The sequence below is a fragment of the Pogoniulus pusillus genome, chromosome Z, assembly GCF_015220805.1.
Source record: "Pogoniulus pusillus isolate bPogPus1 chromosome Z, bPogPus1.pri, whole genome shotgun sequence".
In the NCBI taxonomy this organism is placed as follows: Eukaryota; Metazoa; Chordata; class Aves; order Piciformes; family Lybiidae; genus Pogoniulus; species Pogoniulus pusillus.
In genome coordinates, this window is record NC_087309.1 from 41,165,375 (window position 1) to 41,193,153 (window position 27,779).

A 27,779-nucleotide genomic window follows, 5' to 3' on the forward strand; every position below is an offset into this window, starting at 1 on the left:
CTGTGCCGCTGCTGCCAGCTGCCGGCGGCCCTCTCGCTGGGCGCCCTGCGGTAAGGCCCAGGAGAAACCGAGGTCTCGACCTGGGCTCTCCCCGGTAGGTCCCTTAGAGGTGTGGCCGAGCCGCGGCCGGTCGGAAGAGGAGGGCTGGGACCTGCGGCGTCTTTCTGCTTCTCCGTATCTCCTCTGGCGCGTTATCGGACAGCGGTAGGGCAGGCTCCTGTTCGTGCGGGAGCTCTTGAGAGTGAGGGGGGCGAGGCGGGATCAGGCTGTCCAGGGAGGCTGTGGATGCCCCCTCCTCGAATGTGTTTCAAGCCCGGGTCGGATGAGGCCTTGAGCAACCTGGGCAGTAGGCTGGGGCTGGATGGTCTTTGCGGTCCCTTCCAACCCAAAACCGTTCTGTGATTCTATGAAATGCCTTCAGGGAGAGGTTTAGCTTGGACACGAGGAACAGTTTCTTCTACAAAAGGGTTGTCAGGGCTTGGTACAGGCTGCCCTGGGCAGCGGTGGAGTCCCCGTCCCTGGAGGGGTTTCAAAGCTGTGGAGATGTGCTGAGAGACATGTTTTGGTGGTGCCCTGGTACTGCTGGCTTGGCAGCTGGACCTGATCATCATAAAGGCCTCTATCACAGTATCACCAAGGTTGGAAGAGACCTCACAGATCATCAAGTCCAACCCTTTACCACAGAGCTCAAGGCTAGACCATGGCACCAAGTGCCACGTCCAACCTTGCCTTGAACAGCTCCAGGGACGGCAACTCCACCACCTCCCCGGGCAGCCCATTCCAGTGTCCAATGACTCTCTCAGGGAAGAACTTTCTCCTCACCTCCAGACTAAATTTCCCCTGGCACAGCCTGAGGCTGTGTCCTCTCGTTCTAGTGCTGGCCACCTGAGAGAAGAGAGCAACCTCCTCCTGGCCACAACCACCCCTCAGGTAGTTGTAGCCTACCAAAACCATTCTGTGAAAGCTGTTTACCACTTGACCCTCCCCAAACAGACTGCAGCAAATGTCCACATTCCCAAAGCATGAACTCTGTCTGTGCTTTCTCCTTGTAGGAGCTGAAAGGAATTACAGATCCTTGTCCCCCTGAGAATGGCTCTGGATGACTATGAAGAAATTCTCAAGCACTACGAATTGCATGAAACCATTGGAACAGGTAAGCTTCAGCTGTGACTGCAGAGGGATGTGTGCAGCTGCTTTATCTGAGTCTAGGTTAGCACAGATTGCATTCATCTATGTGGAGATTAGCTCTAGAGCAGAGCCTATGGCTTGGCAACATGCATTGCCAGCTCTGCCTTGGGCTGATGCCCATCAATGTGGGCAGCAGGAGCAAGGAGGGGATTCTGCCCCTCTGCTGAGACTGTCCCCCTGCAGTGCTGTGTCCAGCTCTGGAGTCCTCAGCACAGGCAGGAACCAGAGGAGGCCACAGTAGTGCTGGCTGTGAGGCCAGGCTGTGAGAGTTGAAGGTGTTCAGCCTGGAGAGGAGAAGGCTCCAGGGACACCTTCTGGTGGCCTTGCAGTGCCTAAGGGGATCCAGCAGAAAGGTAGGGACAAGCTTCTGAGCAGGGCCTGTTGTGACAGGCCAAGGAGAGATGGTTTGGACTCAGAGATGGAGAGTGGAGAGAAGGGAGAAGTGTTTGGCACTGAGAGTGGGGAGAGCCTGGCCCAAGGTGCCCAGAGAGGTGGGAGCTGCCCCTCGGCTGGCACTATTGCTGGTCAGGTTGCTTGCGGCTGTGAGCAGCCTGTTGTGGTTGAAGATGTCCCTGCTGGCTGCAGAAGCTTGGACTGGAGGAGCTTGGAGGGTCCCTTCCCACTCAAACCAACCCATGATTTCCTATTTCTGGTGCTCACTGTGGGGGACAGGACTCTGTCCTGGAGGTTGGCAGCAGCTGCAGCTTCTTCCTCCAGCTAAGCCAGTGCATGCTCTGCATGCTGCAGTGCTGGTGTGTGGGTACAGATGAGAAAACAACCCCACCCTGAGCTTTAACTGCTTGCTTTTGGAATTTCAGGGGGATTTGCAAAGGTGAAGCTTGCACGACATCATCTCACAGGTGAAAAAGTGGCCATCAAAATCATGGACAAACTTGCCCTAGGGGTAAGTCAAAAGAAACCTCCAAGTCCAAACATCATCTCCTGTTCTTGTGGAGCTCTCCAGGACGTGAGGTGCCACAGAATGTGCTGTTGGCTGCTTCTCTTGGGTATTGACTCTAGGTGCTCTGGGCTTGCAGGAATTTCAGTGGAAGGCCACAGAACTTCTGTCTTCTTGGTGGGCCCCTCAGGGAACTGTAGTTAATGGGACAGAGTCCAACTGGAGGCCTGTGTGTAGTGGGGTCCTGCAGGGGCCAGTGCTGGCACCAGAGCTGTCCAGTATTTTGATCAATGACCTGGCTGAGGGCACAGAGGGCACTGCCAGCAAGTTTTGTGATGGCACTAAACTGAGATCAGTGATGACAGCCCTCAGGCTGTGCTGTCAGCCAGACCTGGCCAGGCTACAGAGCTAAGTGGGGAGAAATGGAACAGAATCCAGCAAGGGCAAGGGGAGAGTCTGGCAGCTGGGGAAGAACAACCCCAGGGACCAGGACAGGTTGGGGACTGACCTGTTGGAGAACAGCACAGAGGAGAGGGACAGAAGGGTGCCCAAGGGCCAGCAATGTGGCTAAGAAGGCCAAAGGTATCCTGGCGTGGGTCAGAAGTGCTGTGGTGAGTGGGTCACAAAGGTTCTCCTGTCCTTCTGCTCTGCCCTTCTGAGGCCACCTCTGAAATCCTGTGGCAAATTCTGGGCCCCTCAGTTGCAGAAGGACCTCAAGGAAGTGCTTGAGAGAGTCCAGCCCAGAGCCCCCAAGCTGCTGCAGGCAGTGGAAGATCTGCCTGTGAGGACAGGCTGAGGGAGTTTGGAGCAGAGAAGCCTGCAGAGGGATGGAGGCAGGCTCTGCTCAGGGATGCCCAAGGACAGGACAAGGACCAGTGGGTGCAGCTGGAGCAGAGGAAGTTCCAGGGAACAGAAGGGAAAACTTTGTCACGGTGAGGGTGCTGGAGGCCTGGAACAGACTGCCCAGTGAGGTTGTGGAGTGATTCCAACCCCTCCTGGCTGTGTTCCTGTATGCTCTGTCCTGGGTGACCCTGCTCTGGCTGGGGCATTGGGCTGGATGATCTCTGGAGGTCCCTTCCAGCTCCTAACATTCTGTGGCTCTGTGAAATCTTGGCTGTAAATTTGAGAAGTTAAAGGGTTTTAGTGCAGTTCAGGCAGAATGCTGATGAGGACACAGCAGCTGTTTCACATCTGCTGCTTTGGGCCTTGCTGACCAGTATGCCAGTATGGCAGGGGAGCAGCAGCAGAGCTGTTGCTGAGCTGCCTTCGGGTGATTTGCTGTCACAGCCATGCTGTGATATCCTGCATGGCAGCACAGCCTGATGCTGTCTGTCATCTGCAAGCTGTCAGAGCAGTCACCGGTGTCACAGCTTGCTGTGGTTTTCTCCTAGGATGACCTGCCTCGAGTGAAAGTAGAGATTGATGCCATGAAGAACTTAAGTCACCAGCACATCTGCCAGCTCTATCACGTGGTGGAGACAAGCAGGAAAATATTCATGGTCCTGGAGGTAAGAATTTGCTGCCAGGGTGCCAGGGCCCTGAGCAGCAGCCTGAGGGGTTGTGTGTGGAGTCTCCATCCCTGGAGGAAGGGACCAGGCTCTTTTCAGTGGTGCCCAGGGAGAGGACAAGGGACCAAAGGCATAAACTGGACTCCAGGACTGTTACACCTGAACAGCAGGAGCATCTTGTTTGGTGTGAGGGTGCTGGAGGGCTGGAGCAGGCTGCCCAGAGAGACTGTGGAATTTCTTTGCCTGGAGAGCTTCCAACCCCCTGGCCTCCTTCCTGTGTGATTGAGCCTTTGTGGCCCTGCTCTGGCTGGGGCTGGATGAGGTCACCTCCGGAGGCCCTTTCCACCCCCTGCCGCCTGTGACTCTGAGCTGCAGCCCTGGCCCAGGGCCTGCCGAGGTGGAGCAGAGGCAGCTGAAGCTGTGGTGTAGCTGCTGCCCAGGGCTCTTGCTGCTGTGCAGGTCCCCTGTGTGTGTTGCAGATGTCTGTGCCCCTCTCCTGCTGCAGTACTGCCCCGGGGGAGAGCTGTTTGACTACATCATCTCCAAGGACCGCCTGCCGGAGCAGGAGACACGCGGCTTCTTCCGACAGATCGTCTCGGCCATGGCCTACGTCCACAGCCAGGGATATGCCCACAGGGACCTCAAGCCAGTAAGCCTCAGCACCACCATACTGCCATGGTCTACCTCCTTCATTTCTGCACTAGAAGCCAGAGACACCGATGCCCTTTGCACCCTTGTGCTTACAGCTCTGTACCTGCATCGTCTGAAGCAGGATCACTACTGCTTACATACAGTCATGGAGGCACAGAATGGGTTGGGGTGAAAGGGACCTCAAATATCATCCAGTTCCAGCTCCCTGCCATGGGCAAGGACACCTCCCACTAGCCCAGCTTGCATGAGACCTAATCCAGCCTGGCCTTGAACACCTCCAGGCAGGGGGCCTCACAGCCTCCCTGGACAACCTGTGCCAGTGTCGCCACACTGCTGAGAATTTCTTCCTCTGCTCCAATCTCAGTCTCCCCTCTCCCAGCTCAAAGCCATTGTCCCTCATCCTGGTGCTCCCAGCCCTTGTCAGATATCCCTCCTCAGCTCTGGAGCACCTTCAGGAACTGCAAGGCTGCTCTAAGGTCTCCTTGCAGCCTTCTCTTCTCCAGGCTGCACAGCCCCAACTCTTCCAGCCTGTCTCCTCAGCAGGGGGTCTCCAGCCCTCTGAGCATCCTGGTGGTGTCCACTGGATTCTCTCCAGCAGTTCCATCTCCTTCTTGTGCTGGGAACCCCAGAACTGGAGGCAGTGCTGCAGGTGGGCTCAGAGCAGAGGGGCAGAATCCCCTCCCTGTACTGCTGCTCTCCCTGCTCTGGCTGCAGCCAGCGCACAGCTGCCTGCTGGGCTGCCAGTGACCATTGCTGGCTCCTGGGGGCGTTGTCACCACCTGACACCCCCAAGGCCTTTTCCTCCAGGCTGCTCTCCAACTACTGATCACCCAGTTGGAATTTGTGATAGGATTGCTCTGACCCAGATGCAGGAATCTTGCCCTTGGCCTTGTTGAACCTCGTGAGGTTGGCTTGGGCCCAGCTCTGCAGCCTGTGCAGGTGCCTCTGGATGGATCTCTTCCCTCCAGCCTTTCAGCTGGGCCACACAGCTTGGTGTCACCCCCATACCTGCTGAGGGTTCCCCAGTGCCATTGCCTACAGAGATGTTAAGCAGCTTTAGCTGGAGGCAGACTGTATGGTGCCACTGTGCAGTGCCCTCCTTATAGGTATTAAAAGGTTCCCATGAGCTCTCCACTGAGGATTTCTTCTCTGCAGGCTAAAAACTGCTTTCCCTTATCCTCTCCTCATGAGAAAGCTACTTCAGCCTCCAGAGCAAACTGGTTGTCATCCTCTGAGTTTCCGCTAAGAGAGAGGATTCTACCTCTGCACCACTGCTGAGACACCCCTGCACTGCTGTGTCCAGCTTTGGAGTCTTCAGCACAGACAGGGACCTGTTGGAGCAGGGCCAGAGGAGGTCACAGCAGTGCTGGGAGGGCTGGAAGCCCTCTGCTGTGAGGTCAGGCTGGGAGAGTTGAGGTTGCTCAGCCTGGAGAGGAGAAGGCTTCAGGGACACCTTCTGGTGGCCTTGCAGTGCCTAAGGGGCCCAGCAGAAAGCTGGGGACAAGCTTCTGAGCAAGGCCTGTTGTGATAGGCCAAGGGGGGATAGTTTGGACTCAAATTGAGAGATAGAGAGTGGAGAGAAGGGAGAAAGGTTTGACCCTGAGTGTGGGATGGGGACAGCCTGACCCAGGGTGCTCAGGGAAGAGGGAGCTGCCCCGTGGCTGGCACCATTCAAAGTCAGGGTTTTTTGTGGCTATTAGCAGCCTGCTGTGGCTGAGGATGTCCCTGTTGCCTGCGGGGGGTTGGTGCCTTCGACCCAAACCAGGCTGGAACTCTCTGAGTTTTAGGTAACTGCTAAAGAGAGGAAGAAATCAGATGAATGAAAATGTGTACCCCCGAGTACTGGACTGCAGAAGTCATCAGCACTTTCTCTTTCACCAGGAAAATCTGCTGATTGATGGGGACCATAATCTGAAGCTGATAGACTTTGGACTTTGTGCAAAGCCCAAGGTAAGAGAGTCACAGACCAGGCATGAATCAGCTGCTGCACACACATAGGTACCAGTCAGAAACCTGGTCCTCTGTGCTCTGGGCTTTTCCTTGAGGCTGAACTTAGTTTCTAAGAGCTTTCTGATTGTCAGATTGACCTCTAAGTGGGTGCTGTTAAACAATCCAGTGTGAAGAAGGTCTGACTGATCCAAAGTTCCTTCTCCTTATATCATTTAACTTCACTCAGGTTCTTGGAGGCCCAACATAGCTTGTCCCATGTTAGTCAGCAACATACTCTTGTGGCCAAAAATGCCAGTGGCCTCCTGGGGTGTATGAAGAAGAGTGGGCAGCAGGGCAAGGGAGATTCTCCTCTGGCTCTGCTCTGCCCTCGTGAGTCCACACCTGGGGTGTTTTGTCCAGTTCTGGGCTTCTCAGTTCAGGAGGGGCAGGGAACTGCTGTGGAAAGAGTCCAGGCTAACAAACTGGAACCTCTGTGTGAGGAGAAAAGTGTCAATGTGTACAAATATCTGAAGGGTGAGGGGCAAGAGGATGGGGCCAGGCTCTGCTCAGTGGTGTCCTGTGACAGGACAAGAGGCAAGGGGCACAAACTGGAGCCCAGGAGGTTCCGTCTGAGCAGGAGAAGCAACTTGTTTATTGTGGGGGTGCTGGAGGGTTGGAGCAGGCTGCCCAGAGAGGTTGTGGAGTCTCCTTCTCTGCAGAGCATCCAACCCCACTGGATGTGTTTCTGTGTGACCTGTGCTGTATGATCCTGCTCTGGCAGGGGAGTTGGACTGGATGGTCTCTAGAGGTCCCTTCCAACTGGGATCTTTCTGGCACCATGTTCTGTTACTGTGATTTTAGAGTAAAGCTGAGGCAAAGGAATCATGGCTTTAACAAGAAGTACTTGAAATGTTTCTCACGGACTTACTCCAGTAAAAGGCTTTAAAGATCCCTTCCAACCCAAATCAATCCATGCATATTGGGATAATTGCCCAGATAGCCTCATGCTCAGGAGATCTCAGATTGCTTCTTCCCTTTCTAACTGTGAAGAGGAGAGAGGTGGGACCTGTAGGAAAGGAGAGGGCTGCTGGGTTCACAGATGGATGAGCAGCTTGCAGTCTCAGCTGCTGGAGAATGCTCCTACTGCTAAACCATCTGCATGGGTATTTAATACCCCAACCCAAACATAAGGTGGATGTGGGTACCCAGGAGAGGAGAACAAAGCCTCCAGCGTGTCACTGGGAGTAGACCTGAGCTGTGTTAGGGACAGTGCTCCACTGTGACCTTGTTTCTGTCTGTTTTTCCTTATCAGGGCGGCCTTGATTACCACCTGAACACCTGCTGTGGCAGCCCAGCCTATGCAGCACCAGAGCTGATCCAGGGCAAGGCATACATTGGCTCTGAGGTAGGTGACAGCTTTGGAGGTCAGGGAGATGCTTTCTCTTAATGTCTTTGGAGGCGAGGAGGTTCAGATGTGGTCATTTTGGCTTCTCAAATACCAATAGATAACCTGCCCCATGTGGGCCTCAGGAGCTGTGTGACAAAGCTCAGCTATGACAGCCTGGGATAGCTTACAGAGCTCTTGGTCACAGGTCATGGAAGAGTTTGGGTAGGAAGAGACCCTCAAAGCCTTCAGTCCAAGCTCCTGCAGCCAGTAGGAACATCCCCAACCACAATAGGCTGCTCACAGCCACAAGCAACCTGACCTGCAATGGTGCCAGCCATGGGGCAGCTCCCACATCTCTGGGCACCCTGGGCCAGGCTTTCCAAACTCTCAGTGCCAAACACTTCTCCCTTCTCTCCACTCTCCATCTCTGAGTCCAAACCATCCTCCCTTGGCCTATCACAACAGACCCTGCTCAGAAGCTTGTCCCTAGCTTTTTGCTGGGCCCCTTAGGCACTGCAAGGCCACCAGAAGGTGTCCTTGGAGCCTTCTCTCCAGGCTGAACACCCCCAACTCTCCCAGCCTGGCCTCACAGCAGAGGGCTTCCATCCCTCCCTTGCTGCTGAGCCCCCAAACCCAGTGTCTGCCCACTCCTCCTCTCAATCCTTCACCATCTGCAGATGTTTTTGCATGTTTGTGCCTATAGGAAGCTACAGCTCAGCCCTCTTCCTACTCCTATATATTCTTTCAGTCATTAATTTATTCTGTTTACTACCCATGCACCAGTTTCTGGTCAACATTCTTCTCACACCAAATTCCATCATGGACCCCAGACACTCTTGTAGCTCTGTCCCAGCTAAAACCAGGCCACCCACTCTTGCTGCAGATCTTTGTCTCACCTCAAAAGGTCCTTGGGGTGTCTTCCAACCTGGTATTTCATGATTCCAGGTCCCAAGACTTGCTGCTTGCCTTCATCAGACCACCCAAAATGCCATAACTGCTGCCCTTTCAAGCTTCTTGAGCTGCTGTGCTGCTGGATGGTCTCAGTGATTTCTCCTCTTTCATTGTCCATGGCCTCTCACTCCTGGTCCTGTGTTGTCCATGGAGTCTGGCACAAGCTGGAGCAGAGAAGGTTCTGTGTAGGAAACACGTTCACTGTGAGGGTGGCAGGGCCCTGGAGCAGGCTGTCCAGAGAGGTTGTGGAGTCTCCTCTACAGACCTTCCAGACCTGCCTGCATGTGTTCCTGCCCTGGCAAGTGGTTTGGGCTGGGTGATCTCCAGATGTCCCTTACACCCCCACCACTGTGCGAGACTGTGATTTCCAAGCCTCTTTCTCCGTCATGGTCTCCAAGAGGGAATGACAGGATGAGGTGCTGTGGGCACATAGACCTTGCTGTGCCTGGGCAAACAGAGAATCATGGATTTGCTTGGGTTGGAAAAACCCTCTGAGATCACCCAGTCCAACTCAACCCCACCGTGGTCACTACACCATGGTCCTGAGTGACATGGCCATACCTTTCCAGAACACCTCCAGCCATGGGGGCTCCACCACCACCCTGGGTAGATTGTTCCAATCCCCGACCACCCTTGCAGCACAGAAATTGTTCCCCGTGGACAATCTCAACCTCCTGGTACAATTTCAGGCTGTTTTAGGGCTTTCAAGTCACTGATAGCTGTGCTGGGAGCTGCTGTAACCAGTGACATGTTGGAAATCTCTTGTGGTGAGTTTGATTCCATTTCTGCCAGTGAAATCCTTCTAGGCTGGAGGTAATGCAGCAGTTTGGTGAACTGAGGAGAGGACATTGCTTGTGTGCATTGGCAATTGAATGTGTGTTGTGTGCTTCCCCTTGGGACAGATGAGTTGTGCCCAGAAGGAGCCTGCTGGTTGTGAGTGGTGTGTGGGCTCTGCAAGCCAGGTCTGTGAATTTCCACTTGCTTTTTTGTTCTGTAGGCAGATATCTGGAGCATGGGGGTGCTGCTGTATGCTCTGCTGTGTGGCTTCCTGCCCTTTGATGATGACAATGTCATGGGCGTGTACAGGAAGATTATGGTAAGTACCTGGTGAATTTCTACAGTGGAGTGACTGCAGCAGGCAGTGCAAATGGCTCTCTGGGCCTCAGCAGGGCCTTTGACACAGACCCCACAGCATTCTGCCCTGAACTGCAGAGATGTGAATGTGCAAATCCATGATTCTCTGTTTGCCCAGGCACAGCCAGGGGATGAGGAAGGGGCTGGATGGTCACAGCCAGAGAGCAGTAGTTCATAGTTCCGTTTCCAGATGGAGATGGGTGACAGGTGGTGTCCTCAGGGGTCTGCACTGGCACCAGTGCTACTCACTGTCTTTGTAAGTGAGACAAACTAAGGCACCTCAGCAAGGCTGCAGGTGACACCAAGATGAGTGGTGCTGTTGATAAGACTGAAGGATGTGATGGGAGCCACCCAGAGGGACCTGGGCAGGTTGCAGAGATGGCTGAGGGGAACCTCCTGAGGTTCAACAAGGCAAAGGGCAAGGTCCTGCACTGAGTCACAGCAGCCCTGGATATCAATCCAGGCTGCAGGTGATGAGATTGAGAACAGCCCTGTGGAGAAGGACTTGGGGTGCTGGGGGTGAGAAGCTGAACAGGAGGCAGCAATGGGCATTGGCAGCCCAGAAGGCCAAGGGCAGCCTGGGCTGCATCCAAAGCAGCCTGGCCAGAGATGGAGAGAGGGGATCCTGCCCCTCTGCTCTGCTCTGCTCTGTGGAGACCTCACCCTGCAGGGCTGTTTCAGAGCAGGTTGGACGAGGTCTTGAGCAACCTTGGCTTAAAGATCATCTTGCTCCAACCCCCCTGCCGTGGGGAAATCCCAGAGGAGTTGATCTTCAAGGTCCCTTCCAATCAAGACAACCAAGTTTTGAGCCTTAGTTTGGGTGCAGCTGAAACAAAATCGTGTGCAGCTTCCACCCTGCTTTAGTTTTAATTTTTGTGTTTGTGAAATGAAATCCAGTGGAAATGAGGCCACTTAGAGTCGTGGGGTTTGAATTTCACATGTTGCAGATCCTGGAATTCATTGCGAGGTTGGGAAAGGGAACGGATGGTGAGGGGAAAAGGGAGGAGCTGGGGATGGGTGGGGAAAGGGAGGGGATGTGGGGTTAAAAAGGAGAGGCTGTGGATGTGGGGCAAAAAGGGAGGGTTTGGGGGAAAAGGAGGAGGAGATAGGGATAAGGGGGAAAAGGGAGAGAGGATGGGAGGGAGAAGGAGGAACAGAGTCTGGGGGAAAAGAAAGGGGGGTAGGGGTTGGGGGGAAAGAAGGAGGAGATGGGGATAATGGGAGGGGAAAGGAGGGACTGGTAGGGAAGGGACAATGAGGTGGTGGGGACGTCTGAGTGCAGCTGTGCTTGGAGTGGTCTGGGTGGTAGTGCCCCTTCAGCAGAGTGGAGCCTGCCAGTATCTTCCCCTGGCACTGCCCCAGCTATGAAAAGTACCATGAAGGATGGGTGGTTTTGGAGTTTCACAACTCCAGCCCATTCTCATGGAGAAGTGATCCTTGGTGAGTGTGGTTTGTGGTTTAGGCTGTGCCTCAGGTCTGAAAAAAAGGCATTTTTACTACTTACTGCCTTCTGGTCAGAATTAAAAGAAACCAAACTCACAAATAAATTTAAACAGTGAACTAAAAACAAAACAACAGATCCACACAAATGTTTGTTTATTTACTTAAAACCTGCAGACAAGTGAATGTCAATATTTTTTAACAACACAAATGTAAATAAATTCAAAGATGCCACAAAAATAAATACATTGAAAGCACGAAAGGCCAAACTGAAATCACAAAATGACTTAAAAAAAGTAGAAATGAATAAAAGGGGATCATGAATGTATTTAAAAACAATACAGAAATAAGTAAGTCTAAAAAAATGAATTTAAAAACAATACAACACCTTTTAAAAGCCATAAATAAATGCATTTAAAATAGAGGGGGGAAAAAAGCCACATAAATAAACTTTGAGAAAAGCACCATACATAAATAAGTTTGAAAACCCCAGAAATAAATAAGTTTTGAAATAAACCAAAAATGAATAAGCTGGGAAAAAAAAAAACAGGCATAAGTTGAAAAAAACAAACCAGTAATAAGGCTGGAAAAAAACAAATGAGAAATAAAGAAGGTTGAAGAGGGGAAAAACCCAAACCAGGAGTAAAATAGGCTGAAGAGGGGAAAAAAACAGAAGTAAAGAAGGTTGAAGTGGAAAGAACCAAACTTGAAGTAAAGAAGGCTGAAGAGGGGAGAAAACCAAACCAGAAGTAAAGAAGGCTGAAGAGGGGAAAAACCAAAACCAGAAGTAAAGAAGGTTGAAGAGAGGGAAAAAACAAACCAGGAGTAAAGAAGGCTGAAGAGGGGGAAAAAAACCCAAACCAGAAGTAAAGAAAGCTGAAGAGGGGGAAAAAAAACCAAATCAGAAGTAAAGAAGGTTGAAGAGGGGAAAAAAAAACAAGCAGAAGTGAAGAAGGTTGGAGAGGAGAGGAAAGAAAACTCAAGCCAGCAGATGAGAAGGAGGTTGGAGAGGAGGGGAAAGACCATCTAAGGCAGCAGGAGAGGAGAGGAGAGGAGAGGAGAGGAGAGGAGAGGAGAGGAGAGGAGAGGAGAGGAGAGGAGAGGAGAGGAGAGGAGAGGAGAGGAGAGGAGAGGAGAGGAGAGGAGAGGAGAGGAGAGGAGAGGAGAGGAGAGGAGAGGAGAGGAGAGGAGAGGAGAGGAGAGGAGAGGAGAGGAGAGGAGAGGAGAGGAGAGGAGAGGAGAGGAGAGGAGAGGAGAGGAGAGGAGAGGAGAGGAGAGGAGAGGAGAGGAGAGGAGAGGAGAGGAGAGGAGAGGAGAGGAGAGGAGAGGAGAGGAGAGGAGAGGAGAGGAGAGGAGAGGAGAGGAGAGGAGAGGAGAGGAGAGGAGAGGAGAGGAGAGGAGAGGAGAGGAGAGGAGAGGAGAGGAGAGGAGAGGAGAGGAGAGGAGAGGAGAGGAGAGGAGAGGAGAGGAGAGGAGAGGAAGCCCAAGCCAGCAGAAGCAAGTACCTTCAAATTTGAAAACAAAGCACAAATAATTTAGTCTAAATAATAATAAAGATATGAAGAGCCCATAAATAAATCATGATTAAAACCCAACTAAACCTAAATAATAAATGAAATTTAAAAACTCAGTTAAATTGAAATGGACAAAGCCCAAACAAATAAATTGAAATAACAAGTAACCCCCCAAATAAATACATACATAAATGCAAAATAATAAGTGTATTCCTAAAATATATTTTAGGTTGAAAGAACAGCTCACAGAGAGGAGAAAGTAATACTTCAATTTCTCTAGGAAACACCAGAATAACATTTAATAATGAATCATTAAGGAGCATTTCAGTTAGAGAAACTTACATGATAAATACAGCACACCCCACACACACACCCCAAAATAACACCACCACCTGGCAGCAGCTCACCTGCCATCCCTGTGGTGTGGTCCCTGCCTTCACCCTGGGGTGAGAACTCACCCTGGGTGTCACCTGCCTGTGCCCAAAGCAGTGCCAGGGCTGAGCAGGCACCCACAGTGCTGCCCACCCTGCACCCACTGCCACTGCCCACGGCATCAGTGCCTTAGGGCTGTGAGGTCCAGGTGAGCAGCAGAAGTGATGCAGGAGGCACAGACCAGCATGCAAGCTGCCTTTTCTGTGCCCAGAGCTGGGTTTTGAGCTTGCTGCTCATGGGCTTTATTGCCAAAGCTGAGCTGGCAGGTGCCTGCTCTTCCTGCCCAGCCCAGGGCAGCTGTCACTGTCACCCAGGAGCTTCGACTACTCAGGGCTCATTCTGCATCCCCTTCTTTCCCACAGAGAGGAAAATACACTGTTCCCAAGTGGCTGTCTCCCAGCAGTGCTCTGCTGCTCAACCAGATGCTGCAGGTAAAGTAGCTGCTTCTGCCTACTGGCTCACACCTTGCCAGGCTGCATCCATGGGCCAAGGGTGATGGGATGAGGTTAACAGGGCCAAGTGCCCTTGGGTGTTTCCCCTGGGTCACAGCAACCCTATGAAGGCTCAAGGCTGGGGCAGAGTGGATGGAAAGTGCCCAGAAGAAAAGGCTCTGGAGGTGCTGTGTGACAGCAGCAGGGTGAGTCAGCAGTGCCTGGGTGGCCAAGAAGGGCACCAGCATCCTGGGCTGGGTCAGCAAGAATCAGCTTCTGGCAGCAGGAACAGGGCAGGGACTGTGCCCCTGTGCTGGGCACTGCTGAGGGGGCAGAACTTGAGTGCTGCATTCAGTTCTGGGTCTCACCCTCCCAGAAGGACACTGAGGGACTGGAGCAGATCCAGAGAAATGCAACAAAGGTGGAGAAAGATCTGGAGAAGAGGGCTGGGGAGGAGCAGCTGAGAGAGCTGGGGATGTTTAGTGTGGAGAAGAGGAGGCTGAGGGGAGACTTTTTTGCTCTCTGCCGCTCCCTCAGAGAAGTCTGGAGCCAGATGGCCTCTAAACAGCAGTTATGGAGGCTAGGCCTGCCTGAGGAACTGGACTGAAATGCTGCCAGGGGAGGTTGAGATTGCCCATGAGGAACTATTTCTGTGCTGCAAGAGTGGTCAGGGATTGGCACAGGTAACCCAGGGAGGTGTTGGTGTGCCCATGTCTGGAGGTGGTCCAGAAAGGTATGGCCATGGCCCCTGGGGCCATGGTTTAGTGTCCCTGTCAGGGTTGGGTTGGTGTCTGCACTGGATGAGCTTGGAGAGCATTTCCAACCCAAAGAAGCTTGTGGTTCCACAGAACACCACATAGAGGAGGGACTGATGCCTTCTGCCAGAAGTTGAGGAGAGTGATTTGTGTAGAAACCCTTTACAGGCTTAAGAAAGCCTTCAGGCAGCCAGCACTTGGTCGCTCCGAACTCTGCTCTGTAACTGAAAGCTTCATGAGCACATGAAGATGGCTTCACATCAGATATGGATTTGGGCTGGATCTGAGCAACCAAGACCACATTCCAGATTCCTGGGACAGGAGTCACAGAACCACAGATTTGTTTGGGTTGGAAGAGCCCTGCAAGCTCATCCAGTCCAACCAGCAGCCCAGCACTGCCATGGCCACGCCTTTCTGGAACACCTGCAGGGACAAGGGTGCCACCATCATCCTGGGCAGCCTCTTCTAGTCCCTGACCACTCTTGCAGCACAGAAATTGTTCCTCATGGCCAACCTCAACCTCCCCTGGCACCATTTCAGGCCAGTTCCTCAGGCAGGCCTAGCTTCCATAACTGCTATTCAGAGGCCACATGTTTGACCTTCCCTTTGACACAGTTGAAGTTTCCTTGTCGGTTCTAACCACCCTAAAGCTCTGAGCAGCAGACAAATGGTTCCATCAGTTTTCCTCAGTCACTGAAGGATCAGCTTGTTCTTCATTGCCCCCCAGGTGGACCCCAAGAAGCGAATTACAGTCAAACATCTGCTGAGCCACCCCTGGCTGATGCAAGGCTACTCTGATGCTGTCCAGTGGCAGAGCAAATATACAGTGAGTAAACCTGTGGCATCATTCATGAAGTGTTTCATGTCAGTTCCACAGGCCTTCTGCCATCCTTACACCATAGGGGGTGAAAACTTCTCTCCAGAGATGGCCTTTGGGGTGGCCCTGACTACTTTATGGCCACAAAGCTGCTGAGGATTCTGGGGCAGATCTCTGAGGAGCAAAGACTGAGAACCTTGGAGCTGTGGGGCCTGGAGAAGAGCATCCCCAGAGTGGACCTGAGCAATGCTCAGCAAGTACTAAAGGACCTGTGGGGAGCAAGAGGATAGGGTCAGACTCTTCCTAGCAGTGCCCAGTGACAGGGCAATGGGCACAAACTGAAGCCCAGGAGATTCCACCTGAGCATCTCAAAGCCATTGTCCCTCATCCTGACACCCGCCCAAAGTCCCTCCCCAGCTCTCCTGGAGCCCCTTCAGGTGCTGCAAGGCTGCTCTGAGGTCTCCCTGCAGCCTTCTCTTCTCCAGGCTGAACTGCTCCCAACCTGTCCCCACGGGGGAGGTTCTCCAGCTCTCCAAGTGTGTTGGTGGCCTCCTATTGACCCTCTGCAGCAGCTCCAGGTCCTTCTTGTGCTGGGGGCCCCTGAACTGGAGGCAGTGCTGCAGGTGGGCTCAGAGTAGAGCAGAGCAGAGGGGCAGAATCCCCTCCCTGTGCTGCTCCTCTCCCTGCTCTGGCTGCAGCCCAGCACACATCTGCCTGCTGGGCTGCCAGCAACCATTGCTGGCTCCTGGGGAGTTTGTCACTACCTGACACCCCCAAGGCCTTCTCCTCCAGGCTGCTCTCCAGCTACTGCTCACCCAGCCTGCATCTGTGCTGGGATTGCCCTGAGCCAGCTGCAGGAATCTTGCCCTTGACCTTGTTGGACTTTGTGACGTTGTCTTGTGGCCAGCTTTGCAGACTGTGCAGGTGCCTCTGGATGGATCTCTTCCCTCCAGCCTGTCATCTGGGCCACACAGTTTGGTGTCACCCCCATACCTTCTGAGGGTTCCTCAGTGCCACTGCCCAAGTCAGCCACAAAGATGTTAAGCAGCACTGCCCCCGTACCCACTCCTGAGGCATCAGTGCTGTTGAGCACTTTGTCAGCAGCATGGGCAGAGGGATTGAGGCAGCCTCAGAGATGTTGGTCCTGTTTCTGTCTTGTGTTGTGCTTGTGTGAGAGGCTCAGGCAATATGGAGGTAAAGCTCCACCTAGCTGCCCTGGCAAGCTATGAGCAGCTCTGCAGCCCATGCTTCCCTCTGGCCACTGGATGCCACTGTTCCTCCAGCTAAAGAAGAGGTTCCCTGTGCTCCCAGCTTCCCTTCCAACTGCCTCTGGAAGTGATGAGCACCTCTGGCAGCTCGGAATGTTCATGATCAGATGAGAGGGTGGCTTCCACACTGCTGAAAATCTCCTCTGCTGTCAGCTTTCCTGACCTGAATTTGCAGCCTCTCTCCAAGGAGGGGTCAGACTGTGGAGCTGTGTGTGACTCCTCCAGTTTGATCCCTGCAAGGGTTAGCTCTGATGTTGGCTATTTAAAATAGAGGGTGTAAGATCATGGGTAATTGGCTCATCCCACCGGGATTCCTGGCAGTGCCACGGGCAGATGTGGATTGTGAGAGCCCATGGAAGCCTCATGCTTCAGTAGACATCCTGCCCTGGATCAGCAGTGGCGTGGGCAGCAGGAGCAGGGCAGGGACTGTGCCCCTGTGCTGGGCACTGCTGACACCACAGCTTGAGTGCTGGGTTCAGTTCTGGGACACTCTCTCCTGCAAGGACACTGAGGGGCTGAAGCAGGTCCAGAGAAGGGCAACAAAGCTGGGGAAGGGTCTGGAGAAGAGAGCTGGGGAGGAGCAGCTGAGGGAGCTGGGGGTGTTTAGTGTAGAGGAGGCTGAGGGAGACCTCATTGCTCTCTGCAGCTCCCTGAGAGGAGGCTGCAGCCAGGTGGGGGTTGTGCTCGTCTGCCTGGTCTCAGGTGATGCAAGAAGAGGAACTGGCCTGAAATGGTGCCAGGGGACATCGAGTTTGGCCATGAGGAACTATTTCTGTGCTGCCAGAGTGGTCAGGGATTGGCACAGGCTGCCCAGGGGGGTGGTGGAGTCCCCATGGTCAGAGGTGTTCCAAAAGAGTGTGGCCATGACCCTTGGGGCCATGGTTTAGTTGCCATGGTGGGGCTGGGTTGGTGTTGGACTGGGTGAGCTTGGGTAGCCTTCTCCAACCCAGTCAATTCCATGACAGTGTGATCCTCTGTTGTTGCAGCTGGAACACCTTGATGAAGACTGCGTGGCAGAGCTTTCTGTGTTCCACCAACAGAGCAGGGAGAGCATCCTGGAGCTGATAAGACAGGTAAGAATTAAGTATCAAACATTTGTAGCAATTAAACAGAGTCAGACAGTGAAATCTGCTGTATTCAGAGTGATGCTGACTTATTTTCTTCTGAGTTTCTAAACTTTTTGAGATTTAAGGATCTCCAGCAGGCCTCCAGCTTACAACTACAGCTCTAGAGTCAAAATTGTGGTTTGGGTTGGTTTCCTCCCCCCACCCTCCTTTTTTTCTTGCTTTAATTGTGCTCATGATGTTTCTTGCTACTGTATTTGCAGTGCTTTTGTTTCTGTATTTGCTTACTGTTATTTCCCCAGCTTATTAAAATGACAATAAAAGGAAAACTGTGATTTTTCCACCATATAAAAATCCTTCTGAATCCCTTCAAAGTCAGAAGAGGCTTTCAGAAATGTACAGCTGGGCTGCCTCTTTGCTTTGAAGTGGTTCAATAAGTAAAGAAGGGGGATAAAAAAGTGATAAGACAAAAGTATCAGAGCATCTCCCAGACCTAAACTACTTCTGGTGGGTCTTTTGGGTTTTTTTGTGTGTGTGTTATTATTCACAGATTTACAAAACAAAGCCAAAGTATCTTTAGTCATTTGTGAGTACGCATGACAAAAACTGACCCTGACTGCTCCTGGAATTGAACTTCGATGTCAGCAGTGCTCCTGTGAGCTGTAGAGGACTCTTAAGGCAGGACACATTTCCCAGCCTCACCCTGACTGAAAAGTCTCTCTTCAGACTGAATTGATTGATTCTTTGTGCATAGAGTCACAGAATGGTTTGGGTTGGAGGAGACCTTAAAGATCATCCAGTTCCAGTGCCCTGCCATGGGCAGGGATACCAGCCACCAGCCCAGGCTGCTCAAGGTCTCATCCAACTTGGCCTTCAACACCCTCAGGCAGGAGGCATCCACAGCCTCTCTGGGCAGCCTGTCCCAGAGTCTCACCAACCTCCTACTGAAGAACTTCTTCCTCAGCTCCAGTCTGACCCTGCTCTGCCTCAGCTTCAAACCATTCCCTCTTGGTCAGTCTCTAGACACCCTTAAGAAAAGTCCCTCTGCAGCCTTCCTGCAGGATCCCTTCAGGCACTGCAAGGCAGCTCTGACATGTCCTTGGGGCCTTCCCCTCTCCAGGCTGAACACCTCTGGCTCCCTCACTTTATCCTCAAGCAGAGCTGCTCCAGCCCTTGGATTGTCTTTGCAGCCTCCTCTGTACTCTCTCCAACAGCTCTGTGTCCTCCTGCTGGGGACACCAGCACTGGAGGCAGAATTGGAGGTGAGGTCTCAGCAGAATCTCCTCTCTTGCCCTGCTGCCCACACTCCTCTGGGTGCAGCCCATCACAGATGGTGGCAATGACAACGTCAGCCTGTCACTTGCTAGTAAGGAGAAGAGGTCATCCCTCATCCTTTCTCCCAGCTCCTTTCATCCCTTAGATGATAAAACATCAAGTATGCCCATCAGGTAGAACAACCTGTAGTAACTCATAAGTTTTCTGGAGGTTGATTTTGCTTTGTCTTTGCTGTGCTTCTAAAGAGGGGATTATGTTTGTTCTGCTTTCTTCTCTTCCCAGTGGAAATATGACCAGATCTCAGCCACCTACCTCTTGCTTCGATCCAAGAAGGCTCGTGGCAAAGGAGTCTCCTTAAGGGTTCCACCAGTTCTGAAGGGCCATGGCAGCACCACATCACCTGCAGACCTCGAGGTAGATTTTCAAACTCACCAGAGCAAAAAACTTAAGTTAAACCTCAACGAGTTTGTTACCAATAATTAACAGCTTATAGAACAGTAAGGTTTAGAGTTTAATGAAGCTTTCCTGATGAAATCTTGCTTTGCATTGTGTAATCTCAGCTGAATCTTTTCTTTTCAGCCTGAAAAAGTCATGACAAAGGGAGAGGTGCCAGGCCTCAATCAGCTGCCACCTGCCTTTGGGTCCATGGAGATTCTTGATGCAGCTTCAGCATCTGAAGAGTCTCCAGCAGAAGAGTTCCTTCTACAAGCACAGAGGAAAAAGCAGGTGTTTGGAGAACAGATAACCTGTTCCTGCAAAAATAAGTAGATGCCCTTATCCCAAAGCCTCTTCTCACTGTAAAAATGATGTCTTCAAGAGGTGTGGTGCACCCTGGCCAAGGGAAGCCACAGAGTGGGTAAAGAAATGTTTGAAGTGTCTAAGCAAAATTGTGCCTTCCTTTAGGCCGTGGTTCATGTGATGAGAAGTTGAGCTTTGGCTTCTTGAGGTGCATGAAACCAGCAGCTGGAGGATGAGGCAGTGAGGAGGAAAAGTGATGGGGGAAAGATAAGGTACAGCAAGCAAAGATGGTCAATGGCTGGAGCAGCTTTGCTGTGAGGACAGGCTGAGGGAGCTGGAGGTGTTCAGCGTGGAGAGGAGAAGGCTCCAGAGGCACCTCAGAGCTGCCTTGCAGTACCTGAAGGGATCCTGCAGGAAGGCTGCAGAGGGACTTTTCCTGAGGGTGCCTAGAGACAGGCCCAAGGGGAATGGTTTGAAGCTGAGGCAGAGCAGGGTCAGACTGGAGCTGAGGAAGAAGTTCTTCAGTAGGAGGTTGGTGAAACTCTGGGACAGGCTGTGGATGCCTCCTGCCTAAGGATGGTCAGAGTCAGGCTGGGTGAGGCCTTGAGCAGCTGAGTCTAGTAGAGAGGAATCCCTGCCCATGGTGAGGAGGTTGGAGCAGATGAACTCTGAGGTCCCTTCCAGCCTGAGGCATTCTGTGATGCTCTAATCAAGATCTTGGAGCAAGGCTGGAGCTAGGCAGGTAGGTCTTTGAAGTTGGAAAGGACCTTGAAGATCATCCAGTTCCAGGCCTCCTTGAAGATCAAGTTCCATCCTCCCTGCCATGGGCAAAGTCCTTGGCAGGGGGGTAGGAACTCAATGATCATCAAGCCCAGGTTGCTGAAGGCCTCATCCAGCCTGCCCTGGAACACCCCCATGGAGGGAGCATCCACAGCCTGTTCCAGTGTCCCACCACCCTCACTGTGCAGAACTTCCTCCTGATGTCCAAGCCTAAATCTGCCTTAAATGTGGAAGCTGAAGGATTTGGCAGAGCAGGTCAAGAGATGGGCAGACTACTGGAGATTGTTCTGGAGGGTCTGAGAAGTCTGGAAAGATTCTGGGCTGGTTTGCTCAGTAACCAAGGGGCAATGGTTTGGAATGAGAGCAGAGCAGATTGAGATTGGATGTGAGGAACAAGCTATGCACAGGAGGGTGCTGGGACACTGGAACAGGTTGCCCTGGAGATGCTCAAGGCCAGGCTGGACGAGGCTCTGAGCAACCTGATCTAGTGGAGGACGCCCTCCACTAGAGTGCTGAGGGGTTGGACTGGATGAGCTTTGGAGATCCCTTCCAGCCCAGGCCATTCTGTGACTCTAAGGTTCCATGGTTGGTTGCTTCCCTGACTCAGTGTCTTTTGTCACATCTCTTGTAGCATCCAAGCCATGATGCTGATCTGGAGGACAGGGAATTCCCAGCATCCACTCCAGTGACAAGAAAAGTGGCCTCAAGAAAGGATGGAAACAAAGAGAACATTAACACACAGGCAGCTCTAGGGAAGGAGATGCCCCTGATGCTGCCTTCTCCAAAGACTCCTTTCCCAAAGAGACAGCTTGAGGCACAAGTGCCAACCACTCCCTTCCAGACCTTGGCAGGTATGTCTTGAATATCAGTGATGATAGCACAGGCTTTGCTCCAGGAATGGTTGTAAATTCCAATGGGAATGTAGCCTGGATTTTCTAGTACCATCGAATGGGTTGGATTGGAAGGGACCTTGAGGATCATCCCCTTCCAACCCCCCTTGCAGGTCATCCAGTTCCATGGCTTTACCCATGGCAGGGAGCTGGATCTGGATGTCCAGGTTGCTGGGGCCTCATCCAACTTACCCTTGAACACCTCCAGGGAGGGGACATCCACAGCCTATGCCAGTGTCTCCCCACCTTCCCTATCTTCTCCTCAAGCTTCCATCCTGGAGAAGAGCAACTCCATTCAAGGACTTGCTTGGTGTTGATCCTGGAGGGCCCAGTAGCAGAGCAGAGAGGCCACTCTAACCTTCTTCCACCTCAAGCTTCTGATGGTGACCTGCAGTGGTTGCTCCAGGTCTTGTGTGGGGAGCTCAGCTGCAGGGTTTTGGTATTGTTTTGTTTTCAGTGCAGAAGGAGATGGTTTAATATCTTGTATGTAAAACCTGTCATTGTGAGGTAGGGTAGAGGGGGGCCTGGGTGTAAGAAGCAGTTGATGGCAGTGAGACATCCTTCTGAAGGAGAGAAAATCCTTCATGCAGCAACAAACTCAGCTGTGGTTTGGGTGCTTTTCTTGCAGAGAGCCAGTTCCCTGCTGCCACCCCAACGAAGAGGCCTGCAAGCCCCACAGAGCCAGATGGATGCACAGCAGCTGAAGTTCTGCACCAGGCAAGGTAAAAGGTGTTGGTGTCCACTTCTGACTCACAGGAGGACTGCCCTCTTCATCCACTGCCTGGTTACCACAACAGGCTTCTGTTTCCCTCCTCCTGGTTAAAAACCTCCCTCAAACTTACTCTGACATTCACCAGAAAGCACTGAAGGCAGACAGAAGTTGGGCAACTGGGTTTAGTTTTCAAGCTTTTAGGGTTTATAAGGTAAATAATTTCCTTCATAGCACATTGCTGTGTGCCTTCAGGTGAGCTCCTCCTTGTTCCAGTGCCATAGGGAGCTGCAGGTTCTAAGCACATCTCTGGGCTTGGATCTCAGCTTACTCTCACAGGACCTATCAGGCTGCCCTTAGAGTCATGGAATGCTTTGGGTTAGAAGGGACCTCCAAAGGTCACCCAGTCCAAAACCCTATGGACAGCAGGGACACCTCTAGCCAGAGCAGGCTGCACAGGGACACCTCCAGCCTGACCTTGAATGTCTCCAGGGATGGAGCCTCCACCACCTCCCTGGGCAGCCTGGGCCAGAGTCTCTCCACCCTCACTCTGCACAACTTCCTCCTGATGTCCAACCTAACTCTGCCCTGCTCCACTTCCAAACCACTGCCCCTCAGCCTAGCCCCACAGGCCCTTCTCAACAGTCCCTCCCCAGCCTGCCTGCAGCTCCCCTGCAGCTATTGAAATGCAGCTCTAAGCCCTCCCTGCAGCCTTCTCTTCTCCAGGCTGCACAGCCACAACTTTCCCAGCCTGTGCCCACAGCAGAGGTTCTGCAGCCCTCTCAGCATCCTGGTGGCCTCCTCTGGACCCTCTCCAGCAGCTCCAGGGCTCTCTTGTGCCCGTTGGTCCCACGGCTCGACGCAGCCCTGCAGATGAGGTCTCCCCAGTGCAGAGCAGAGGGGCAGGATCCCCTCTCTCCATCTCTGGCCAGGCTGCTTTGGATGCAGCCAGGCTGCCCTTGGCCTTCTGGGCTGCCAGTGCCCATTGCTGCCTCCTGTCCAGCTTCTCATCCCCAGCACCCCAAGTCCTCCGCAGGGCTGCTCTCAATCTCATCACCTCCAGCCTGGATTGATAATCCAAGGCTGCCCTGACCCAGGTGCAGGACCTTGTCCTTACTGCACCTCAGAAACTTCTCCTCAGCCAGCCCTCCAACTTGGTCAGGTCCTTCTGGACAATATCCTGGCCCTGTGGCATACAACAGCACCACTCAGCTCAGTGTCACCTGCAGCCTTGCTGAGGTGCCTCAGAGTGTCTTGTTGACAAAGATACTGAGCAGCACTGGTGCCAGTGCAGACCCCTGAGGACACCACTTGTCACCCATCTCTGTCTGGACATGGAGCCATGGACTACTGCTCTCTGGCTGTGACCATCCAGCCCCTTCCTCATCCCCTGGCCAGCACACCCTGCACAGCCACGTCTCTGCAACTCAGGGCAGGATGCTGTGGGAGCTGTGTCAAAGGCCTTGCTGAGGTCCAGAGAGATGGCATCCATGCTGCAGTCACTCCACTGTGGAAAGCCACTAGGCTGGCCAGGCAGGATCTGCCCTTGGTGCAGCCATGCTGGCTGTCTCTAGTCACCTCCCTGTCCCACACCAGCCTTAATGTTCCCAGGAGAATCTGTCCCCGATGTTCCCAGGCACAGAGGTGAGGCTGTCAGATTGATTGTTTCTAGGGTCCTGTTTTATCACCCTGTTTAAAAATGGGCACCACATTTCCCTTCTGCCAGTCTCCAGGGACTTCACCTCCCTGCCAGGACCTTTGCAACACCATGGAGAGGACACTTCCCTTTGTTCTTTTTGATCCTGCCAGTGCCTGGTGAAGTTTTAGTGATGTACCTGGATAATTAACTTCTAATTGCTGAATTAAAAATGAATTTGTTGCATTTAAACAGGGCCCTTCCAGGGGATTTAGATCTCAACCCAGCTCAGGTGGGCAGCAGCCAGAAGAAGAGAAAAGCCAAGATATTTGGAAGCCTTGAAAGAGGCCTGGATAAGGTGATCACAATGCTGACACCAAGCAAGAAGAGGAGGTGCACTAGGGATGGCCCAAGGAAACTCAAGGTATGGCTGCTGGTCTGTGGGCTTAGGTTTCTGTAGTCCAGCATTCATGGAATGGTTTGAGTTGGAAGTTGCCCATGGCAGGGAGCTTGGAACTAGATGATCTTCCAGCCCATTTTGCTGAAGCCTAGAAAGAGCATCCACAACTTCCCTGGGCAATCTGTTCCAGTGTCTCAGCATGGCCAGAGATGGATGGAGGGCATCCTGCCCCTCTGCTCTGGAGAGACCACATCTGCAGTGCTGTGTCCAGTTGTGGGGCCACCAACACAAGAGACCTGAACTTGATGGAGAAGGGGCTCCAGAGGAGGCCACCAAGATGATGATAATGTGAGGGCTGGAGGACCTGCAGGCAGGCTGAGAAGGGCCTGTGGGGCTAGGCTGAGGGGCAGTGGTTTGGAAGTGGAGCAGGGCAGAGTTAGGTTGGACATCAAGAGGAAGTTGTGTAGAGTGGGGGTGGGGAGACCCTGGCCCAGTCTGCCCAGGGAGGTGGTGGAGGCTCCATCCCTGGAGGCATTAGTGGTAAGGCTAGACAAGGCTCTGAGCAACTTAATGTAGCTGAGGATGTCCCTGCTGCCTGCAGGGGGTTTGTACTGGGTGGCCTTTAGGAGGTCCCTTCCAGGCCAAACCATTCCCTGATCCTATGAACACTACTGTTGTGTGTGTAGCACTCCAGATCAACCTGCAAGTGTCACACCAGGAGGAATCTGCAGCTGCACACGTGGCTGATGTGTTTGAGAGGCAGGAGGACCACAGGAGAAGCTCTGTGGCAGTTGGTGCTGTGCTCCTTCCGGTGGCTGTCTGCTTCAGGTGGCAGGAGGCTGCCTGTGGGTAAAAGAGCCCCCTTTGTGCTTTGCAGCCTGAATACATGGAGCTCAGCCACTGCAGTGCAGCTGGGAGCTTGCCCAAGAGGCCCTTGTCAGAGGCAAAATGGCAGCCACACAAGTTCAGGGCAGTCTGTGGGGCTGCAGACTTGAGCAGCTTGTCAGGCAGGAGAGTCCTGGCTGCACATCATTCTGGAGCTGGCTCATGTGTCTCCAGAAGTTTTCCTTTCAGGAGCAGTTTCCCTTCCCCCATAGCACAGGCAGAATGAGTAGTGCCTGTTTAGGAGCCCTGGAGCAGTGCAGAGGGAGATGGGACATGCTGGCACAGTGCTGCAGCGCACGTGGCAAGGCCTGCAGGGCTCCCTAAGAAGCAGGCCACTGAGCATCCCCGTCCTGCCTTCATTGCTCAGGCTGCTCTACCACCTTGTTCCCTCTCCTCTGCCTCTGTGACTTCAGCAGGCAGATGGGGCAATGTGATGGTTTGGGGGTTACCCCTCCCCTCCCACACTTTTGTATTTGCCCCAGCTAACTCAGACGGACCCTGGGAATATAGATGAAGCAATTTATTTACAGCTAGCAGAATTTACAAGCAGCTATTTACAATATATACAGTTATATACAATTATATACAGAAATATACAAAGGATAAACAATACAAAAGCACAACTCCCCTCCCAGAAACCTGAGTCCCCAGGAGGGGCTCTCAAACCACCCCAACACCTCCCCCGGCCCCTCTCAACCTTACCCCAGTTCTCAGGAAGAAGAGAGGTGCAGCCAAGAGGTTAGGGAGCAAGGTTAGTAGGAGCAGGGTTAATGAGATGTGACCAGGTCTAAGGCAAAAGCAAGAGTGAGAAACAAAATGGAGAATGTTTTCTTCTTCTTCCCAGAGTTCTCAGCGAGACTGTGAGAGAAGTTGACATCAATTGTTTTCATTTCACTGCCTGTTATCTAGTTCTGTTACCAAAACATTCTAGCTTGCTTCAAACTAGCACAGGCACCCATGGCCTGGTACAGTGACACAGATGTTCCCTCATAGAATCATAGAATCAACCAGGTTGGAAGAGACCTCCAAGATCATCCAGTCCAACCTAGCACCCAGCCCTAACCAATCAACTAGACCATGGCACTAAGTGCCTCATCCAGGCTTTGCTTGAACACCTCCAGAGACAGTGACTCCACCACCTCCCTGGGCAGCCCATTCCAATGCCAATCACTCTCTCTGTGAAGAACTTCCTCCTAACATCCACTCTAGACCTCCCCTGGCACAACTTCAGACTGTGTCCCCTTGTTCTATTGCTGGTTACCCGGGAGAAGAGGCCACCCCCCACCTGGCTACAATGCCCCTTCAGGTAGTTGCAGACAGTAATAAGATCACCCCTGAGCCTCCTCTTCTCCAGGCTAAACACCTCCAGCTCCCTCAGCCTCTCCTCATCTGAAAGCTGTCCATGAGACCCCTCAGTGGGCAACTCTTTTTACCACACTTAAGTGTGACACCAATCCCCTGCAGCAGTAAGCTCATGAGCAGTGAGTTACCTCAGTGCTTTTAACATGACCATGCCTTATCCCAAGAAGCCCCTGGAGAAGCCACTGAGGTCCCTGAGAAGCTACTGAGATCCCATAGAAGCCACTAAGGTATACTAAGGTTCACAGGAAGCCACTAAGGTCCACTGAGGTCTCCAAGAGGTCACTAGGTCCACTGAGGTCCCTGAGAAGCCATTAAGGTCCAACAGAGGCCACTTGATGCCATGCCTGTTTCTCAGTGTCAGAGCTGCCCAGTGCCAGCTGCGGGGTGCTCACGAGGCTGCTCTCAGCACCATGCTGCTCCTGTCATCTCTTGACCTCTACAGGGTTAGCTGCCCAGCAGCTGTTGTTCAGTCCTCAGCGTCAGGCAGCTGAGGTCTCTCTCATCCTGGTTGCACATTTCTCAAGTTCTTCTCAGTGTAAACTTTTTGTTGTTTTCAGTTCCAGGAGGAAAGACTTTTGTGATTTGTTGTTTTTGTTCCTTCCCACTCCTGGCTACTTGCAGGCACACTACAACGTCACCACCACCCAGCTGCTGAATCCAGACCATGTCTTGAGTGACCTCATGGCTGTGCTGTCCAAGAAGCAGGTGGAATATGTCCTCAGTGGGTGAGTAGTACATGGCATGGCTTCAACTTGTCCACACAGAGAAGGAAGGGACCTTTAAGATCAATCCAGTCCCAGCTCTTAAAGATCATCCGGTAGAGCCCATGGCAGGGGAATTGGAACTGGATGATCTTCAAGCCTAGGCTCCAGCACCCTCACACCAAACAAGTTGCTCCTCCTGTTCAGTTGGAACCTCCTGAGCTCCAGTTTGTGCCTGTTGTCCTGTCCCTGGGCACCACTGAGCAGCAGAGCCTGGCCCTATCCTCTTGCCCCCACAACCCTTTTAGCTGAGCATTGCTCAGATCCCCCCTGGGGCTGCTCTTCTCCAGGCTCTCTGCCCCAGGGCTCTCAGCCTTTGTCTCCTCACAGAGATGCTCCAGGCCCCTCCACATCTTCAGAGCCTCCTCTGGACTCCTCAGTAGTTCCCTGTCTCTCCTGAATAGAGCAACACCTGTGAGGTGCTCTTGTTAATCCCAAACCACACAGTGAGGACCTGGTGGAGTTTCCTTCTCTGGAGACCTTCCAACCTCACCTGGCTGTGTCCCTGTGCCTGGGGTGCCCTTGCCTTGCCAGGGGCGGTTGGGCTGGATGATCTGCAGAGGTCCCTTTCAACTCCACCATGCTGTGATTGTGAGTTGAGTGATCCTCTTGTGTCTCCTCTCTGTGCACAGATACACCCTGAGGTGCCAGCGACACTGGGACCTGGGCAGGGTGTCCCTGGTGTTTGAGCTGGAGGTTTGCCAGCTGGGCACAGCTGGCGTAGTGGGCATCCGACGGCAGCGGCTCAAGGGAGACGCCTGGGTCTACAAAAGCCTGGTAGAAGACATCTTGTCCAGCTGCCACCTGTGACTGGAACTGGGGCTGCCAGATGCCCTGCCTGCACAGGTAAAGGGTTGGTGCCACACTGACAGCTGCCCTTGGACCACAGCTGTCTCCATGGGGATTTTTAACCTTACCTTTGCTTGTTCTGCACAACTCCTTCATGCCAATTCCTAATAAACGTTCTGTGACTGCA

At 52.8% G+C, this 27,779-nt stretch overlaps 1 protein-coding gene across 1 annotated transcript; it reads left to right on the forward strand.

The window, feature by feature from the left end:
* On the forward strand, window positions 1-27,779 carry MELK (maternal embryonic leucine zipper kinase). The gene is made up of 18 exons (XM_064176603.1): window positions 1-94; window positions 1,053-1,153; window positions 2,007-2,092; window positions 3,478-3,594; window positions 4,100-4,243; window positions 6,127-6,195; window positions 7,487-7,579; window positions 9,510-9,608; window positions 13,395-13,463; window positions 14,946-15,044; window positions 17,290-17,376; window positions 18,925-19,056; window positions 19,222-19,368; window positions 20,792-21,011; window positions 21,679-21,772; window positions 23,651-23,819; window positions 26,664-26,767; window positions 27,436-27,779. The coding sequence occupies exons 2-18, from the start codon at window positions 1,090-1,092 to the stop codon at window positions 27,611-27,613; spliced, it is 1,971 nt and encodes a 656-aa protein (XP_064032673.1). The 5' UTR covers window positions 1-94; window positions 1,053-1,089; the 3' UTR covers window positions 27,614-27,779.